This window comes from Camelina sativa, chromosome 20 (assembly GCF_000633955.1).
Source record: "Camelina sativa cultivar DH55 chromosome 20, Cs, whole genome shotgun sequence".
Classification (NCBI taxonomy): Eukaryota; Viridiplantae; Streptophyta; class Magnoliopsida; order Brassicales; family Brassicaceae; genus Camelina; species Camelina sativa.
In genome coordinates, this window is record NC_025704.1 from 4,032,134 (window position 1) to 4,051,405 (window position 19,272).

At 35.0% G+C, this 19,272-nt stretch overlaps 5 protein-coding genes across 7 annotated transcripts; 3 read left to right on the forward strand and 2 right to left on the reverse strand.

Moving 5' to 3' along the window:
• LOC104769185 (DNA-directed RNA polymerase II subunit 4) lies at positions 1,204-2,567 on the forward strand. The gene is made up of 6 exons (XM_010493335.2): positions 1,204-1,359; positions 1,548-1,656; positions 1,745-1,822; positions 1,941-1,974; positions 2,075-2,143; positions 2,263-2,567. The coding sequence occupies exons 1-6, from the start codon at positions 1,311-1,313 to the stop codon at positions 2,338-2,340; spliced, it is 417 nt and encodes a 138-aa protein (XP_010491637.1). The 5' UTR covers positions 1,204-1,310; the 3' UTR covers positions 2,341-2,567.
• LOC104769184 (ABC transporter F family member 2) lies at positions 2,479-5,336 on the reverse strand. Its single transcript, XM_010493334.2, has 8 exons — positions 4,447-5,336; positions 4,036-4,377; positions 3,798-3,938; positions 3,535-3,714; positions 3,305-3,460; positions 3,118-3,219; positions 2,909-3,037; positions 2,479-2,829 (listed from the first exon to the last, which is right to left on the reverse strand). The coding sequence occupies exons 1-8, from the start codon at positions 5,239-5,241 to the stop codon at positions 2,629-2,631; spliced, it is 2,046 nt and encodes a 681-aa protein (XP_010491636.1). The 5' UTR covers positions 5,242-5,336; the 3' UTR covers positions 2,479-2,628.
• LOC104772181 lies at positions 8,956-9,568 on the forward strand. The gene has a single exon (XM_019241764.1). The coding sequence runs from the start codon at positions 8,957-8,959 to the stop codon at positions 9,566-9,568; it is 612 nt and encodes a 203-aa protein (XP_019097309.1). The 5' UTR covers position 8,956.
• LOC104769186 (putative pentatricopeptide repeat-containing protein At5g09950) lies at positions 9,628-13,916 on the reverse strand. Of its 3 annotated transcripts, XR_002036881.1 has the most exons (7): positions 13,796-13,916; positions 10,718-13,692; positions 10,562-10,626; positions 10,252-10,326; positions 10,055-10,174; positions 9,857-9,967; positions 9,628-9,775 (listed from the first exon to the last, which is right to left on the reverse strand). XR_002036881.1 is itself a non-coding variant. In XM_019241716.1 (3 exons), the coding sequence occupies exons 1-2, from the start codon at positions 13,808-13,810 to the stop codon at positions 10,735-10,737; spliced, it is 2,973 nt and encodes a 990-aa protein (XP_019097261.1). In that variant the 5' UTR covers positions 13,811-13,916; the 3' UTR covers positions 10,622-10,646; positions 10,718-10,734. The 3 variants fall into 3 exon arrangements, 1 of the variants encoding a protein (XP_019097261.1); XR_002036882.1 differs by lacking the exon at positions 10,055-10,174 and having other exon boundaries at positions 9,857-10,026; XM_019241716.1 differs by lacking the exons at positions 9,628-9,775; positions 9,857-9,967; positions 10,055-10,174; positions 10,252-10,326 and having other exon boundaries at positions 10,622-10,646.
• On the forward strand, positions 14,108-16,284 carry LOC104769187. Its single transcript, XM_010493339.2, has 3 exons — positions 14,108-14,434; positions 15,552-15,827; positions 16,119-16,284. Exons 1-3 carry the CDS (start codon positions 14,414-14,416, stop codon positions 16,164-16,166), a joined length of 345 nt encoding a protein of 114 aa, XP_010491641.1. The 5' UTR covers positions 14,108-14,413; the 3' UTR covers positions 16,167-16,284.

The following is a 19,272-nucleotide window of genomic DNA, read 5'->3' on the forward strand; positions in this document are numbered from 1 at the left end:
ACAACTCTTGAGATACATTTCATTATTCATGTGATAATGTTTTTTAGCATTTTTTTTTGTTAGTTATATACTTTATTCATGTGATAATGTTTTAATCATGGTTTAATATTTTAACTCAAAATAACTCTTGAGAAGTATAAATCCTAATCAAAATAGAATTTAGAAACCTAAACAAGATAGGATTATAAACTCTACTCGGTTCATTATAAATAGGCTGCTCACTCTTCGAAAATCGTAAGACAGAGAAAGAAAGAAACAAATTAAAAAAATGGTTTTGTCTATGGAAATAATGAGGAAGATGAAGACAGGGGAGGCTTTGAACGAAGTCGAATGTAAGGAATGCTTTGTGTTTATAACAGAGTTCATCAGAGAAAGACTAAGTCAACCGCAATTCGATCAATACATAGGCTTGATGAAACTATTCAAGTCCCGGGGTATACAAGGAGAAGAACTCTTAGAGTCTCTTCTGAATCTGTTCAAGGAAGACGAGTTAGTTACTCTAATGTTCGAAACACTAATGGAAACAGAGATACGAGTACTGAAAAACATTGACGACGTTGGAGAACCAAAAAAATCAAGAAAAAGAAGAAGGGGTGAAGCAACGGATGATGATGAGACAGAAGATGAAGAGGAGCGATATTGTCGTTGTCGTCGTTGCAGGATTGGTCGGGAAGAAGCAAAGATGATCGTTCACAACAAAAAGTATGGACTCGAGCCGACTGAAGTTATGTTGGGGCCGTTTAGATCAATCATAAACCCCAACTTGTTGTAATTTTTACTTTTGTTGTGAAGACCAATCTTCATGGTGGCAAAGAAACCATAATCTTTTTTTTTTTTTTAATTTCTTTTCATCGTAATGCTAGGAGAAATATTATTTCCTATTGTAATATGGTTTTACATTTATTCTAATAAAATTTAATTTTTGTTACGAGATAATTACGTTTATTTCTCTGTATTTATCTATTTCCATCATCTAAAGATGTGATAAATTATTTTTAAGTATAAATAAATCAGTAATATAACACCGTCATAATTTCAATCCAACATAAATTAGGAGAAATTGTTGAACCATAAATAAGATAATCCATTATTATCTCTTTTAACATTTTTATCTGATTAACCTCTTTTGGTTTTTCCTTTTCCTTTAAGTTATAAAAGTTTTTTTTTTTTTCTTATATAAACTGCGGTGAACGAGAATAAATTGTTTCTTTCGTCTATAATTCCTATTCGCTTCCGTTTATTAGACAAAAGGGTCACAAACAAACCAAAAAAAAACCTTTAGGGTTCGATTTGCCTCATTGATAATCGCCATGTCCGGAGAAGAAGAAGAGAACGCCGCCGAACTCAAGATCGGAGATGGTACTTTCTCTATTTCTAAACTGTGTACCCTCAAAATTAGGGTTTTTTTTTTTGGTTTTGTCTCATCGAATTGATCTTTAATGCAATACGATTTTTTAAGTTTTTCTTTCTGGAATTTTAAATTGAACTTACCCTTATTGAGAATCTCTTATTGATTGGGTTTATTTGTTTTCTTGACAACAAAAAAGAGTTTTTGAAGGCGAAGTGTTTAATGAACTGTGAAGTTTCGTTGATCCTTGAGCATAAGTATGAACAGCTTCAGCAAGTCTCCGAGGATCCTATGAATCAAGTTTCTCAGTAAGTATTTTTAAGTTTTTATATGTAGCAATTATGAAATAATCTAAGCTTTCGATCTTGGAGACTAAGAACAAGTTTCTCCTTGCAGAGTGTTTGAGAAGTCCTTACAATATGTGAAGCGATTCAGCCGCTACAAGAATCCTGATGCTGTTAGACAAGTTCGAGAGTATCCTTTTATTTCTGACTGATTCAGTTTCATAGTTTTTAACCAGTCTTTGCTTTTGACATGCTTGCATCTTAATCCCCATTACCGTAACATGTTTACCTTAACTCAACTCTAATAGAATTCTGAGCAGACATCAACTCACTGAGTTTGAGGTAAGATGTTAAATCTTTTGAGATTGGATTTTTTTTGTTATCTATTAAGTCGTTTCGGTGGAAGACTTAAAAAACATTGCATTGGTCGTTTATTGAACAGCTTTGTGTTCTTGGCAATCTCTGTCCTGAAACTGTTGAAGAAGCTGTTGCAATGGTTCCTTCTCTTAAGGTAAATATTTTCTACTTTTTTTTCTATTCAAATTGGAGATCAGATCATCTCAAAAGGATAAATAGTATTGTTATGTCAAGTGGACTTTTGAGATTGATGTAAGCTTCTCTTTTGTGTAGACAAAAGGAAGAGCTCACGATGATGAAGCAATTGAGAAGATGCTCAATGATCTCTCCCTTGTGAAGAGGTTCGAGTAGTGTGGAAGATTCTCAAGATCTAAAGACTAAGAACATGTAGCAGGGTGTTACACTTACCTTCTAGCTGATGTCTGAACAATTATCTCTGAAGTTAATTTTCCATGTCTGAGATTATATTAGCTTTCTCATCGCCCAGAATCTCTGGAATGATACTTTCTTGTTGAATGAATGTAATTTACAATGGATGATCCAAGCTTTCTCAATGAAATATATAACAATTCCTTTTCCCTAAATCGAGTAACGTATAGCGCTATATACATACTACACCTAAAGCTATGTGTGAAGCTTTCAATTCCATCTCTTGGCATTTTTGCTGGATTTTGACTTCTTTTTGGAAGCTTGAAACGCTTTCATCTTTTGCTTCTTCCGTGCTTCTCTCTCAGCCTTTGACATCTTTGACTTTGCTTTCACTTTTGGAGCTTTTTCTTCCAGTTCTGCTTCCCTTTCCAACTCCCTTGCTCTTGCTTCCACATTCTTCTCCAGGTAATACTGAGAAACAGTTACAATCTATGAATGAACAGACTTGGCAAAAGTATAAAAGAGGAAACTAGGAAAGAGATTGTGTTACATTATAGTCTCCTGTATAGTCCTTCAAACCACCATCTCTGACTTCAATAACTCTGTTAACGATTTGCTTAATGAAGTACCGATCATGAGAGACTGCGATGACTGTGCCTTTGTATTCGCTTATTGCCTCCTGATGAAAGCAGGTATCAGAGAATCAGAAGTGAAGTGAACAATTTGGCCAACAGAAAAGAGAAGAGTATGATTAGAAACCTCGAGCATTTCTTTTGAAGGTATGTCTAAGTGATTGGTGGGTTCGTCCAACACAAGTAGAGTGGATGGTTTCACCATGAATTTGCAGAATGCAAGGCGTGCCTAAGATCCCATAAAAATGGCGATGAAGAACATGAATGAGACAATATGAGCTTTATATTGAGGATGGAAGTACCCATTATTATACCTTCTCACCACCACTCAAAAGAGAGACCTTTCTATCCAACATGTCAGCTTTGAAGTTGCAGCGACCAAGAAGAGCTTTAATATCATCAATTCTCCAATCTACAGCAGCTTCAACAACCGTCTCAATCACAGTTTTATCCAAATCTAGAGCCTCTGCCTATATAGCCAACAAGTGAGTAAAACCATATTTCTGATCCCTCTTATAAGCCCTTTCTTCATTACAAAACTAACCTGATTCTGCTCGAAGTAGTTTGGCAATACATTGTGCTCCCCGAGTATCACTTCACCTCTCATAGGCTTCTCTAAACCCATAATCAGTTTCAATAGTGTACTTTTACCGCACCCATTTGGACCAATAATAGCTATTTTCTCTCCTCTCTCTATAGCTAGATTTGCCTTGTTAAATAACTTCTGCTAGCATCAGACACACATCAAAACACAAGGCCTCACACACACAATATCCAAACAATGTTAGTCTAATGCTATCATCTCACCTTATCCTCAAAGCCAAATTCAAGATTCTTAACAGTGATTACAGATCTTCCACTGAATCCACATTCCGGAAACCTGATTTTCATTTGTTTCCGCTGAAATGGCTTCTCTATTTGCTCCTCTTCTTGGAGCTTCTCCAGTTTCTAATTATAATAAACAAAATCAAGAGAAGTAAGTTTCCACTTTTTCCACACATCCTCCGCTTCATAAGTACTAAGTTTTACTGCTAGTTCTTCTTACCTTTTCTGCTGAAGAAGATCGACCAGAGTTTGCTCCAGCACTTAGCCTACTAATCAAATCTTTTGTTGCTTCAATCTCTTTCTGTTGCTTCTCCCAAGCAGCATACTGAGCTTCAACCCACTCTGCCTTCGAAATCACATACTGAGAGTAATTACCATCGAAAGTCCTCGACACTCCCATTTCAGTTTCCACAATTTTAGTACATAACTGATCAAGAAACGCTCTGTCATGCGATATAATGACCATAGGCACATCTTGCTTGTTCAAGTAACTTTCAAGCCACTCAATAGTATCAAGATCCAAATGGTTCGTTGGCTCATCCAAAAGCAGTAAATCTGGACTCTGTCCACATAATAATCACACATTAGCTTCAATACAGAATTAAAAAGAATCACTATTTCTCATTATTACCTGAAGCAAAATCTTCCCAAGTGACATTCTCATTTGCCACCCACTACTAAACGAAGCCACAAGCCTATCTGCATCTTCCGACACAAACCCTAATTCAGACATAATCTTACTGATTCTCGCATCCATAGAATCCAAATCAACTTCTTGAGCTCGTTTCTGCAACAAATCGAATTCGTCAAGTAACTTTCCCATTAGTTCTAAATCATCAACAGCTTCTTCAATCGCCTTCTCCAACTTCTCAAGCTTACTTGCTACTTCCATCTCTTCTTTAAACGCACTCATGAACTCTTCCTTCACTGTCTTCCCCATCGAAACCTCGAATTCTTGACTCAAAAAAGAAACTTTCAAATTAGGTTTGGCTCTAATCACGTTACCTGAATCAGGTTCCTCTTGACCCGTTATGATCCTGAGCTGTGTAGTCTTCCCCGCACCGTTGACGCCGATTAACCCTACTTTTTCACCTCTCTTCACTTCCCAAGTCACATCCTTTAGCACCGTCACGCCTTCGTAGCTCTTGCTAATGTTTTCAAGTCTCACTCCTGAAGAAATCGAAGACGCACCATTGTTTGATTGCTTACTGATCCGCTTCTGATCGTGGTCTTCGGCCGAGAGGAGCGATTCAAGCTCTGAATTGGAGCTGGTTGTGGAAACTTGGGCTCTGATATCAGAGATTACTCGTCTAGGGTTAGAAACAGAGGAGAGTTTCAAGGTGAATGGTGTAGGGCAAGGAAGCGGATTAGTTAAGAAGAAGGTAGAACGAAGGTTTAGGCTATGGAGATTCGTTGTCATTCCCATTTTTGGTCTAATGTAGACATCAAACAATTCCGATTGGCGATTGTTAAAAATGTACTTTTGAGACAACAACACAAACAAAAACAGAACAAGAATTGCAAAACGAACTCTCGAGGCTTCTATAACGTGTGAGCGAAGTGTCACAAACACACACGTATGCATGTGAAGCTCAAGGCTCATAAACTCCCACGTGCCAAACTGATTAGGTTACCACGTCACCGGTTTGCCAAATCGGGCATGACAATTTCAACTTTTACAATACCAACTCTTATCAAGAGACTAGGGGTTAGTGGTTTAGGATATAGAAAAAATTTTAATGATTTACAAAGTTATGTAAAATATGTTGTTATTCAATCAAGACTTTTTAAAAATTTTGAAAGAGTTATTAGTTGTGGATTTGTAAAAAGTTATCTAAAATCTTGATAAATCTAGTGTTATTGGATTAAGAGTCTTATAAAGTCATTAAAAATTTTATGTTATTCAATTAAAACAAAAGAATCTTGGATTGTTAATGAATTTAAATTTTGTGTTATTGGTTTAGGATTTTATATCATTTCCTTCATAACAAAAGTCATGAAAATTCTTTCATCAAATAGAAAGATTTTGAAAGATTTTATGAAAGATTTTACAAGATTAGGAAACACAAATCAGCAAGATTTAAAATAACTTCCTAAACAATCTCTTATATCTTATAGAATCTCATTTTTACTTTCTAATTTTCTATGATTTTAAAAATCAGCAAGATTTTTAAAAACACAAAGTCATTAAAATTCTTTCTAAATCATTAAAATCTATTTGACCAACCTCTCTTGTTACTCTATCATCATGTTTTCTTATGGTATGGTGCAAAGCTATGCTATTCAAGAGCATTTTCAAATGTGATGAGTATACTCTTTTTGGATCCTTCATTTTTAGAATCCTTCATTTTAAAATTAACAATTAAGATTTCAAATGATTTCAAATGAAGGTAAAAATAATTCAAATAATTTCAAAATAATGAAGGTAAAAATAATGTTTAATGTTTTAAATGAATAAAAATAATTCATTTTTACCTTTAATGTGATATACTTCATTTTAAAATAATTTCAAATGTGATGAGTATACTCTTTTTAGAATCCTTCATTTTTACCTTTAATTAACAATTAAGATTTTAAAAACAACAACAAAATGAATAAATAATGTTTTAAATGATATACTTGTAATTTTAAAATGAATTTCAGATAATAATGAATTTATTTATTATTATTTATTAAAAAGTAATCGAGACTTATAAAAATTAGGATACACTATCAAATTAATCCGTCCCGATATCGCACTGACATACTCCAATACTCCATCCATCCCGCTGGCTAAATAAAAATATTTTAAGGGGTTTTTACCACAATGAAGTGAACCAACCAACCAATTTTAATTAAGTATATTCCACACACTCCATCCATCTCTCTCTCGGATTGGCTAAATAAAATCCTTTTACCACAATTAATGAACCAAATAAAATCATACTTGAATCTACTAAAATTGAAGTAAAAAACTACCAAAAACTAAACAACACTATCTAACTCTGTGATGAACAAACCAAGAAGCATGTGGCCGGTGCCTATCGTTCTCCAAAAATCCGGTTTTGATGTCGTGGAGTTCTATGCCGACTTTGACTGCTGACTGGATAGCAACGTATATGGAGAAAATACCTTCTTGGGGTATGGGTTTGATTTTGCCGCTAAGAGCTCGTTTGGTGATTTTCAAAATAGCTTTGAGATGATTTTTTACGTCGCATCTACCCATTTTGGATCTAGGAACAAGAGGGAGATGAGTGGGACATTTTTAAGAATATACCAAATTTTTAAAGAAATTTGAAAATTATACTCAATATTATAGTTATTTGAAAGCTACATATTTTGAAATGAAAATGGACAAATATACCCTTTTATTAAAAAAATATTTTAACAATTAAATAAAAATAATATAAACAATAAAAACTAAATTTAAATTTTAAAATAATTCAAATATAAAAATACTTTTAAAAACTGTTAAATTCGGAATAAAATATTAATAAATAGAAATTATAACAAAAATGTATTTATTGTGTTTTAAATAATAATTACATGAATCAATTTTTGATTTTACAATTTGAATAAAAAAAGAATTTTAATATTTTTGTTGATATTATTTAGATTTAAATTTATTTAAAACTAAATAAATTAAGATTACAATTTATAATATATATGTATATATCAATGTTTTAGACTTATTTTAATCAATGTTTATTTATTTAAAATGTCGACTTTTTAAACAATCGTTTTGTTTTTGATTTCTGTTGACTTAATTATCTTCGTCATCGGCTTATATTAAAACAATTGATTTATGATATGGCTAGTGGATTTATAACATAGTCGATTTTTTTAACAGTTGACTTATTTTTTTTATTTATCGATTTATATTTGTTTTCTATTGATTTGTTTATTTATTGTTGACTTATTACATTCTACATTGATTTATTAATAAGGTCGATATTTTGAATGGTTGACTTAAGTCTAATTTTTGTCGACTTATTTACTTTTCCATCGATTTATTTTAAAACTGTCGATTTTTTTTTGTTTGATTGTTTTTTTACATAGTCGACTTTCGATGATGTTGACTTATTTGATTTTGTATGTTGACTTATATTTTTTTACCGTCGATTTGTTTGGTCGTAGTAGACTTATTTCATTTGTTAACCTCATTTTTGGTCTAATGTAGATTCGTTGTTAAGCTATGGAGATTCGTTGTTAACCCCATTTTTGGTCTAATGTAGACATCAAACGATTCAAAAGAACAATTCAGATTGTTAAAAATGTACTTTTGAGACAACACAAACAAAAACAGAACAAGAATTGCAAAAGGACCTCTCGAGGCTTCTATAACGTGTGAGCGAAGTGTCACAAACACACACGTATGCATGTGCAGCTCAAGGCTCATAAACTCCCACGTGCCAAACTAAATAGCCACTGATTAGATTACCACGTCACCGGTTTTACAATAGGTCAAAATAAGTAGGCAAGATAATTTCAACTTTTACAAGACCAAACTCTTATGAAGACCTAAATGTTTTTTTGGTGATTCGTGCATTAATTATACACGTAAATCAAACAAGGAAAGAAAAATTAACTACTAGCTAGTTTTTATAAAAAGCCGCAAAGTATTATATCGAAATCGTACAAAATCCAAAGTAATTAATCTATGCCACTACTCTTAAGAGAAAGAACCATCGTTCTGAATATAATATTTCCCTAATTAGAAGGTCTTATCTCCTTATATAGAGGTTGGCAAAAACTAAATCACAGATATGTCGATACTTAGTGCAAGTGAATCAATAGGATCTTCTCCAATAATCACAATCTCGATAAGAACATATAAAGTCTTTCCATTACAATTTAGGGACATTAAATTAGAACACTAAAATACTAGTTATAAAATATAAATGCACACACACTCTTAGTTAGTAGTGTATACATTTCAGCGTCTTATATATAAATGAAAACCCTATATTTCTTTATTCTTCTTCACCGTACAATTTTCACAACAAAAAGATCGTTGAAACTCGTGGATTGTTTGGCGTGAAAGATCTTGATTTTGAGGTATATGTTTCTTTTAGTATATTTGATTCCAATAATATACGAATTATTAATAATTAATCATCTTTGTGCAGAGCATTTTTTTTCCTCAAGAAAATATATAAAAAATGTACCAAGAAACTCTGCAGTTTGTTCATCTATGGAGACTTGCTGTCCAAGAAAGAGACGAAGCAAGAGAACATCTGAAACATTCACTCGCCGAACTCTCCAAACTACAGGAATACTTCAACACCATTTTCTTGTCCGAAGAACAACAAATACCCCATTATTACTCAGAAGGCACTGACAATCATCAAAACTATAGTTACAATAACTTCTCCGATGATTCAGTATCGTCGATGGATCTCGTCTCCAACTCAATTCTCTATTCCTCGCCGGAGACGTACGATTCTGATTGTTACAGCTTCCGGTCGAACCAGATGGGTGTTGAGAACAGGAAAGATTTTGAGACCCTTGTACTGGAGATTATAGGAGTCGGGAGAGTCTTGCCGGAGAACGGTAAGTTTCAGCAAGCTGTCATTGAAGCTGGATCGGTAATTGAGCCGTTGTTCATAACCGGTCCGATTCCGAAATGGAGAAATCCTCCGGTTCAAATGTTGAGTCAAAGACCGGTTTTAAGTAATACTATCGGAAAATGGAATTATGGTGGTTTGGAGTTGGGTCCGGGGATCCTGAAACGGTCTTCCTCAGGCAAAGTCCCGCTTGGAGTTTTATATTGATCGGTTCGTTACATGTAATGCTTATTTTTTATGTATTGATAATAAAGAATTTGATGCAATCTAATAAATCATGTTATCTTTTATTTGTTTATCCAAAATTTATCATTACAAAACACTTTAAAACAATAGAATTTAGGATTTGCCCAAAAAAAATAAAATACAATAGATTGTAGGAAGGATCTTTCTGTCGAGCCAAAGCCTCGATACCTATATAAAGAACAGAAAGGGTACGGTGAGAATTTTAGTGAATAAGAAAAAAGAAGAAGCTTAGTGAATTTTACCGCACACCTTTAACCACTGTCATCGGTTTCCTTGTACGGTGGAAGCCTCCAACTAAGACAGAAGCAGCCTAGGCGAAGCGGCATAACTTGAATCTGTAAGATAAACACCGCGAACACCCTGAGGATAAAGGCAGCATTTGCAAAGTTAACTCGACATCGAGAACCTACATGAGGCAACTGCAAAAACATAAAATATGTGACTCACCATTCAGACTTTGGAGCACTGAGCAATAGAATCCACAAGGAATAGTATGTTATAATTTTCATCGCCTAATGCATAGAGACTCTTAGAGCCTCATTAACAAGATTAACCAAAAACCTGCATCTATATTCAGAGTAAGTTAAAGTGTGATCTTTCAGAGAGCTAAAGATCTTTTTATGTAAAGACATGAGAAATAATACCTCGTTGGTGTAACCTCAAGAACAGAAAATTACATCTTTCAGCGGCACTTGCAGCTCCTCAAACACACAACTCAGCTATTCAGAAGGGAAGAGCCATTCAGTTTAATAAGATTAAGCAATAACTATATCCAAGATTCTGCTATTGTTGAGCAAGATTTTTGAGGTCACTGTTATTGGAAAATTCCAGTCAAAAGTGTGAGCCGTGAGCTATTTCACACATCTTTTCGAAATTGGAAAAGAGTTTTAAGTTGACAAACAAATTTTAAGTTTAATATATAATAAAATGCACATGTTGTTGTATGTAACTCACTGATTTGATGTATTTGAACTTCGCATCCCAGCAAAGGAAAGAACAATGGTTTAAGCCTATAAATGCTGAATCCAAGTAAAATCATCTCAAAAAACAGAACAACCATGAATAAATCATTTAAAATGAATTTCTATTTGAGTTTAATGATCTTCATACCTTGGAGACTCATGGTATCACCAGAAATCACTGCATGAACATTCACCGTCTTGAAAATGATGAAACCTGTTCGAATCCCTTAGAATTATCTGTCTCCCTTCGATCTTTGATATATACTTGAAGGCAGAGTGGCAATCACCGCAAACTCTGAGGTTCTTCATTATTCTGATTGGCAGCGTAGAGCTCCGCTGAGCTGCGAGAACAAAAGCTACAGCAAGCTTCTCGCTATGGTAGCTCAGGATCTCTTCCTTGTTCTCTTGCTCTAGATCATACAAGGCAAATCCTGTCTGTGGCACATAACCCGCGTCTCTCATCTTTCTGTTGAGCTCCTTGAGCTTCTTGTAAATCATATCAGCGTCTGGGTGTGACTTATCCCCAGCAACAAACATATGGACTCCATCCTTCATGGTAACCCAACTATAACCAGCTTCCTTTTTCACATCAGCATCCTTCATCTTCTTTCTCGCCGTTACTAAATCTTCCCATCTTCCTCCAGCAGCATACATGTTACCAAGTAGTACATAGTTTACAGCATTTTCTGGCTCCAGTTGAAAAAGCATTTCTGCTGCTTTCTTCCCTAGTTCTGCATTTCGACCATTTGCTCTGCAACAAGCCCCAAGTACAGTCCTCCATATGAGAACGTTAGGCTTCATTGGCATTCTATTAATAAAACCTTCCAACTTATCAAGTTCACCTGCACGGCCTAGCAAGTCAGCCATACATGAGAAATGTTCAATCCTAGGAGCTAAACCATAAGAATCACTCATTGATTTGAAGTGTTCAAACCCTTCTTTAACCAAACCGGCGTGACTACAAGCTGACAAGACTCCCACAAATGTAACATGGTCAGGTGGTGTTTGGCCATCGAGCTTCATATTTGCAAAAAGCTTCAAAGCTTCGTCTCCTTGCCCATGTCGTGCATAGCCCGAAATCATAGAGTTCCAAGAATATGAATTTCTTACAGGCATTGTGTTAAAAAACCTCAAAGCATAATCTAGTCTTCCACATTTGGAGTACATGTCAACAAGTGCACTCCCAACTACCACATCAGATTCTAGACAAGCTCTCACCGAACAAGCATGCACTTCCATGCCACGCTCTAGCGTTGCAACCGAAGCAAACGCGCTAAGAACGGTCGCATACATGAAACTATCCAACCTCTGACCCATCTGCAACATAAACCAGACCAGATCCAAAGCCTTAGGAAGGAGATCATTATGTATATACCCCGAGATCATTGAGTTCCAAGTTACATCATCTCTTCTCTCTGACATTCTAGAAAATATCTTCTCACACCCATCCATCTCCCCACACTTCCCATAACACGCTATGAGCGCATTTTCAGTTGTTGCTTCATCTGCAACATTGTACTTTAACGCTAGCCCATGTATCTGCTTCCCCAATTCACCAAATGAAAGGGATGACACAGCTGAGAGAACGCTTGAAAAGGTTATCCTGTTAAGTTTCTGTCCCGCTCGAAGCGCATTCAAAAAACATGCCACAGCTTCAAGTACTGACCCTTCTGAACTAGCTAAAGCTCCTATCATAGAATTCCAAGACACCTGATCAGGCTCTGGCATGGACGAAAATATCTTACAGCATTGATTTTGATAGCCAGTCTCTGCATACAGTGTCATAAGAGCATTTGAAACTGAAACATTCGAATCAATCCCTAATTTGAAGCCTTCTCCATGAATCTGCTGTCCTAGGTTTTCCCACCTCAAGCTTGCGCATGAGCTTAGTGAACTAATCAGTGTGAAAATTCCAGGCAAGATTGCATGTCGTCTCATACTTTGGTAGTGTTCCACTGCTTCTAGAAAACAGCCGTTTTGGTCAAGACCAGTGATCATGGAGTTCCAGGAGACAGAATCTTTCTCCATCATGAAAAAGAAAACACGTCTAGCATCAGCTATTGAGCCGCACTTAGCATACATATTAACAAGGCCATTCCCAATACCAACCATAAAATCAACTAAGCCAGTTGTTATTACATGTCCGTGAACCTCTTTGCCTTTTCTCAGACCTACTTCCTCAGCTAGAGAATACTCAGGAAATGAGCTCAGAAGAATCACGTATGACTCAGGACTAACATCAATCACGCAATACATATCCATAAAGAGCTTCGTTGCTTCTTCTCCCCATTTCTGTCTTACCAGACCAACCATTAAGCCGTTTAAGGTGACTGCATTTCTTGTTTCCATCTGATTAAAAACCTTCCTAGCATAACTTAACGAGCCAGACTTTGCAAACGCACTCACCAATCCGCTGCCAACAAAAAGATCTGAGAGTAAACCAGATTTCTGGATTGTGCACATGATCTGCTTGAGCAAACAAACATCTGGTTCAGTCAAAGAACAAGCAGTAGTTACAAGACTACCAAAAGTGTATTCAGTTGGTCTAGAACCATCGCACTGCATGCTAGAGAACATCTGAAACGCAGATCTCTGATCCCCAGTCTGTGAATAAACCGAAATAATCGAATTCCATGACATAGAGTTTTTAACATCTATGTCATCAAAAGCACGGAGAGCATAGCCAAGAGACCTTCCACATTTCCAGTACATAGATATGAGCACATTAGAAACTACTGCATCAACTGCATAGGAAAGCTTAAACAACAGACCATGAACTTGTCTCCCGAAAAGAATCCCAACAGAATCTAACTCCTGACAAGCCCGAAGCCCACTAACAAAAGCGTACTGATTTGAAAAAACCCCTTCTTTAACCATATCTCTCAAGAAAAATAAAGCTTCCTTATGTTCCCCATTACGGCTATACCCTGAAACAACACACGCCCAAGAAACGCAGTTCCTTTGAGGCATTTCGTCAAACACCTTGCGTGCAGAGACGGAATCACCCGTTCCAAGATAAGCATTGATGAGATTGTTGCAAAAGTAGACTTCTTTGTTTAAACCATTCTTATATAACCGGGAATGTAAGAGTTTACCAGCTCCTCTATGTCCAACAACGCAGCTCTGACCAACAAAAAAAAGAAAAGAGGAACACAATTAAGTCATGATCAATCTCAGTAACTATGACATCGACCAAACATGGTTTAGTTAAATGGAGAAGACTTACGTTTAGAAACGACATGAGAGGAGCAGCCAAATCAAATCAAACCCCAGAAGAAGAAAAAAAAAATCGAATTTTTCGCGCGACCAACACACAAACAGAGCTCTCTCAGTGGAGTGACGTTAACTGAAATAAAACGACAGCGTTTCACTGTATCGAGATTTTCCAAACATGCTTTATTTGACGGGCTTTATTAGTGAGCCCAATGCGGTCCGTTAAGAAACAAAACAAAAACGTCGTCGTTGATGTTAAAGTACATTTATGCCCTCGACATCACACACATAAGGGAGAGGATAAAAAAAAAAAGTCGTAAATGGTATTCTCGTGATTTATACAACACACTACCTAGGACTTTCCGTATATATAATTATATTATCATTTTTGCCAACAAATAATTATAAATTAAAAAATGATTTTGATTGGGGTATAAATCGAGCTGTTTTTTTGCTGTAATAATAATTTCACAAATTTTTCTCTTTTTTCCTTTTTTTCTTTGCAGCTTTTAAATAATTTTATTTTGTTGTCTCTCCATCTTCTCTCTTTGGCTAAGAAGAACCATAACAGCAGCTTAAAAGAAAGAAAAGGACTAATAATCTCTCTGTTTTTCTCTGTCTAAAGAAAGAAATGGAAGACGATCGCAAAGAGGTACGTATATACCATCTTCTTCTTCTTCTTCTTGTTCTGCTGCTGTAGTTTTTAAAACTTTGTTTCTTTTCTTGAACTAATAAATCAAGATCTGTTAGTTTGGATATTTGTCGGGAATCGAACATGGGGTTTTGTTTTTAAAGAGCTTAGCAAGCTCCAGCACTACTGATACTGTTTATAGTGAACGATTTAGTTTTTTAATCAGCATCTTGGTAACCGGAAAACCAAAAAATTGAGTATATTCTTAAAGTTTCGTCCTTTATTATTTTGTTTGCACATCTCGATAGGATAGCTGAGACTTTGTCATCACGAGGTATATATTGTACTACTAGTTGGAAATTTCGAAACTTTATTGGATTGATAAATAAAAAGATCATACTTTACCCCCAGATTTTATTATTGATCGTTGATTAAATCAAAGCTTGTTATTTTTGTCCTATAAAGTAGAGATGTCAATTGGTATCTAAAACCATGGGCTGTCCGGTCCAAATTAATTTGGACTGGTTTTGGTTATTACCAAATTTAAAACGGTCAAATGGGCCTAAAACCAATTTAGCTCATTTATATATGATCTAAACTAGTTTGGACGTGGGCTGTCCAATAATCCTAAAAAATTAGGGTTTTTACTATTTGGGGGATTTTTTTTTTTTTTATTTCGCCGCTTCTCTCTTTCTTCGTGTATTTATGAGTATTATAAGTATATTATGAGTGTATTATGAATTTATAAATCTTTAGCTTTATAATTATGAGTTTATAAACCTTTAGCTTTATAATTATGAGTTTATGAGATTATGAATTTTGCTTCAATCTGCAACCAATGGACAGACCAATTGGTCATGGTCCTATTTGGTTTGGACATATTTGGGTGTGGGTGTATTTGGGTCTTGACACATAAATAACCATACATTGTATGTGTCCAAATGGACATGCCCATTTGGTTATGGACAGACCAATTTACAACCCTACTATAAAGTCAAGAACTTTGGCTTTTGTTTCTTTGATAAATTACATCTTTCTTCCTCATGATGCATCGCTTTGTAAATATCTCTCTGTTTTCGTTATGTCTGTGTATCAAATATGAAACCTTTTTGGTTAGTTAATATGTTTGTTATTGCAGAAGAACACGCCGTGGCTATCAGTGCCACAGTTTGGTGATTGGGACCAAAAAGGAGGAGGAACAATGCCTGACTACTCTATGGATTTCACTAAGATTAGAGAGATGAGGAAACAAAACAAAAGAGACCCTTCTCGTGCCAGTTTAGGCAACGAGGATGAGCTCATTAATCCACCCGACTCAGCTGCTACTTCAACTACTGCTAAACTCACCACTATCCAAAGCCAAAACCGACCTGACTTTTCTCCCATCCACCATCACCAACCACATTCTCCTTCTGTAAGTTTCCACTTCCTTTCTTTTTTTGTTTTTGCTTCTTGCATAAGACTGTTTCAACTTCAACACACAAATATTTGCATTTGCGTTTGTATCATGTTTTGGTTTGCATTATTATCATTAAGACGTCTTAGAGGATGAGTCATTATTATTAGCACATGGTTTGTAACATGATTTTATCTATACTTTAGAGTCCAATTTTTCTTGCAATCTATATCTTGTATATTGATTATAGTATTGAGCCGGTCTTGATTGTGACTAACATAATTAATTTGGTGTGGTTGTTTGGAACAGACGAGGAGAAGCATCTTCAGCTGCTTCAACTGCTGCGTCAAGGCTTGAAGGTTTCTTTTTTTAAGCAAAGGAGCAGTTTCATTATTGACTTGTGTGATTCGAATATGGAAATGTAATGTAATGACCCTTTAATATATGTTTCAATCCATTTCTCTTTTTCTTTCTTGTTTTGTGTTTTTTGGAAGCATATATATAGCTCTCTATTATATAAAAACAAAAAAAGATTAGGGGAGAGTTAAGCTAGTTAGTATGCTTTAACTTAAAAGCAAAACATGAACACTGATCCGACTTAAAAATATTACTGGCCATTCCAATACACATATATGGCAAATGGCAGGTTTTGAAGCAAAACAGTGATTTGATTTAAACATTGTGTGGAGTTAATTGGATTTCAGTAAAATTGTGTTCATTGTTTAGTGTTTTGAGTGATTTCCTTTTTTGAATCAGCAAAAGCATTTGATGATTTTTACTGTATGATACAAGTGGGATGTCTAATTATTAGGCTTATAATTTTGTCAGACGTGATGTTTCCTTCTCGACCCTGACAAATTTTGAATTTGTGAAGAAGATTCAATAGTCTGTCTCTGAGACACGCATGGGCCTGTAGACAACAAAAGGTAAAGAGATAGGCCTGTCTTTGTAGCTTAAAAGAGCTTCAAAATAGCCCAACTTAGGATCTCTTCACGCATAAAAATTAACACGTTGTTAATTATAATAAAATCTTAAAAACTCGGGAGGGCTTAATTCGACTAAGTTCGAAACGGTCCTGAAAGCCTAAAACAAACAAAGTTACTTGCCAAAACAAAAACAAAAACAAAAAAATCTAAGTATCGAGCGTTTAATTTAACTATGTTTAGTGTAAGTTTATTAGCATTTGGTTGAATTAGTTTACGTCTTTTGTGATTCGTAAAAACAATATCAACATCCTCCGTATACAAATTTTGTTGGTGGTTGTAATTTTACATACATATGTTGCACTATCTTGATTCATTGTGTTTTCTTTTTCTTGTTTGAAACTCGATATGAGTCTTATATTTTAAGGGTGTTTTTGTTCTTCTTTTTTTTTAAAAATAATTTCTGCAGTTGAAATAACTTAGATTTGTAGCCTTATCAGCCTATGAGTAGTATATTGATTGATAATGTTATAAATTTACATTGATTGCAACCAACAAAAAAAAAGACAAGAAAACACATGCTTATCTTTTAGTCTTATTTGGACAGAGATCGGACTAGTCCAATTGACATGTCTATATTTTGCCTAAATATAAGTTGGCCCCTACTATCGTGATGACGAAACTGTCAACTGTCAACATCATATGTTTAGTCTTGTTACAGCCCAACTTTCATGTCCCTACCTGCCTTAGGGTTATTTCTCGTTCCATTTATGAAAACCAATCTGTAAGCGCAATGCCAATGGTGATAAACTATGCTCTAAATGGAAAATATAAACCATATATGATTTATTAAAAGTTAATTATTGATAGACCACTAGCTAGTGGGATAGTGGTTTGGGGGTCGAAAGACTTCAGGATAAGCCGATTAGAACACCACCACAAATTGTCCCATTGATGTACTTCGTGTCAGTGTCATTCGAATATAAGAAATCTCGGACTCAATATCATGAACTCTACTTGAATTAGGAGTAAAAGTTCTCATTGATCATGTCTCTACTTTGTTTCCCTTGCGTACACAATACAAAAACATATGGACGACCAAAGCCATTTCCAATTCTTGCTTCCAAAATGTCAGAAGAGTTGAGACGTCCTGACCATATCAGACGGACTCTCATTCAAAACTTATTAATCTCCACTGACACGTTTGAACCAACAGTGCATACAACTTGTCGGTGAGGTCAAAGTGTTCTTGAGATAGTTTTTTCTTTGGGAAATTTCTCTTCATGGTTTTTATGACTTGTGACATTAATTATATAATTTTGGGTTTGTTGAGATCCTGCTGTTTATACCTTAGTTATCGTGCCCCTTAACTTAATTCATTGATCATGTCTTTACTTTGTTACGGCCCTCACGTATCATTAGATTTTCTTAAACCGGCCTCGAATATCCAAAATGCTCTCAAATCTTATTCAAAACTGTAAGCTAAATTAACGTGAAATTTGCCACCGCCACATCGTAGAATAATATTCCACAACACAATATATATAAAGCCTACTTAGCTCAATAATGATGCATGCATACTATATTGTGTTATACATATACTATTATCTTAATAGATTATGAAATAAAGAACGAGTATATAGGATGCATATAGAAAGGTACAATGTACTTTGAGTACTTAAGGGGACATTGGGATGGCTTATGTCTCCTATCATTTACTCCTATTTGTCTACCGCCCCATCCCCTGCCAAACCTCCCTTCTTCACCATTCACACTTTTTCTTTTCTTTGACCATTTTAAAAAAATTACATTAGTTAAAAGAAAACGAAATGATAATTATGAACCGATTCATTTTGGTTAATTTTGCAAACAGATTTAACATTTTGATAGATGTTGAAATTCGAACCTTTTACCTAATATGTTAAGCATGAAGAATGAATGATTTGGTGACTACCAACCTCGGCCACTAAGATTCCACCCGGGATTCCTCTAACGTTCACCAATTTGTTAAGCTTTTTATTCAGTATTCTTAAAACATTATCTGAAAATAAAAACGGTAAACGACGAGCTAGAAATATGCAACATACAAATTGCATGTGACGTTTGGTTAACTAGCTTTCTAATGTGATTTTGTATTGTCCTTGTTCTTATTAAAGATCATATATTCTCGTAAAGGCAAATTTTATTATGTGAAACGCCATTCTCTTAAATATTAGGTAAAAAGAAAAACTAATGTTGTTAATCATGTTTCGAATTTGATGTTCAAAATGTGCCACTTTTTCACATTTTGAATGTAAACTATAACTGATCGCAAAACGTCTTGTAGAATTTTGATTGAGCGGTGTTGAGCCGCTCTCTTCAGTCATTGAATAGATAGATTTGTTCGTCGTAAATGATAATCGTATTAAATAATTAAAATATTTTAGAATATGATAAATGATGGAAAGAATTAATAAGAGAGCATTTCCATGACTTTACACCATTAACACAAAGATGAGAATCTCGCGGTAGATGAATTGGTGAGTTTCTCGTTTTGTTTC

Excerpts from the sequence above, each read along its gene's own strand:
- LOC104769187 (XM_010493339.2), top strand. The coding sequence starts at position 14,414 with ATGGAAGACGATCGCAAAGAG. Across the intron at positions 14,435-15,551 it reads TGGAAGACGATCGCAAAGAG|AAGAACACGCCGTGGCTATC; the intron begins GTACGTATATAC and ends TTGTTATTGCAG. Across the intron at positions 15,828-16,118 it reads ACCAACCACATTCTCCTTCT|ACGAGGAGAAGCATCTTCAG; the intron begins GTAAGTTTCCAC and ends TGTTTGGAACAG.
- LOC104772181 (XM_019241764.1), top strand. The coding sequence starts at position 8,957 with ATGTACCAAGAAACTCTGCAGTTTGTTCATCTATGGAGACTTGCTGTC.
- LOC104769184 (XM_010493334.2), bottom strand. The coding sequence starts at position 5,241 with ATGGGAATGACAACGAATCTCCATAGCCTAAACCTTCGTTCTACCTTC. Across the intron at positions 3,461-3,534 it reads ACTACTTCGAGCAGAATCAG|GCAGAGGCTCTAGATTTGGA; the intron begins GTTAGTTTTGTA and ends TTGGCTATATAG. Across the intron at positions 3,220-3,304 it reads TTTTGAGTGGTGGTGAGAAG|GCACGCCTTGCATTCTGCAA; the intron begins GTATAATAATGG and ends ATGGGATCTTAG.
- LOC104769185 (XM_010493335.2), top strand. The coding sequence starts at position 1,311 with ATGTCCGGAGAAGAAGAAGAGAACGCCGCCGAACTCAAGATCGGAGAT. Across the intron at positions 1,657-1,744 it reads CCTATGAATCAAGTTTCTCA|AGTGTTTGAGAAGTCCTTAC; the intron begins GTAAGTATTTTT and ends TTCTCCTTGCAG. Across the intron at positions 1,975-2,074 it reads ATCAACTCACTGAGTTTGAG|CTTTGTGTTCTTGGCAATCT; the intron begins GTAAGATGTTAA and ends TTTATTGAACAG.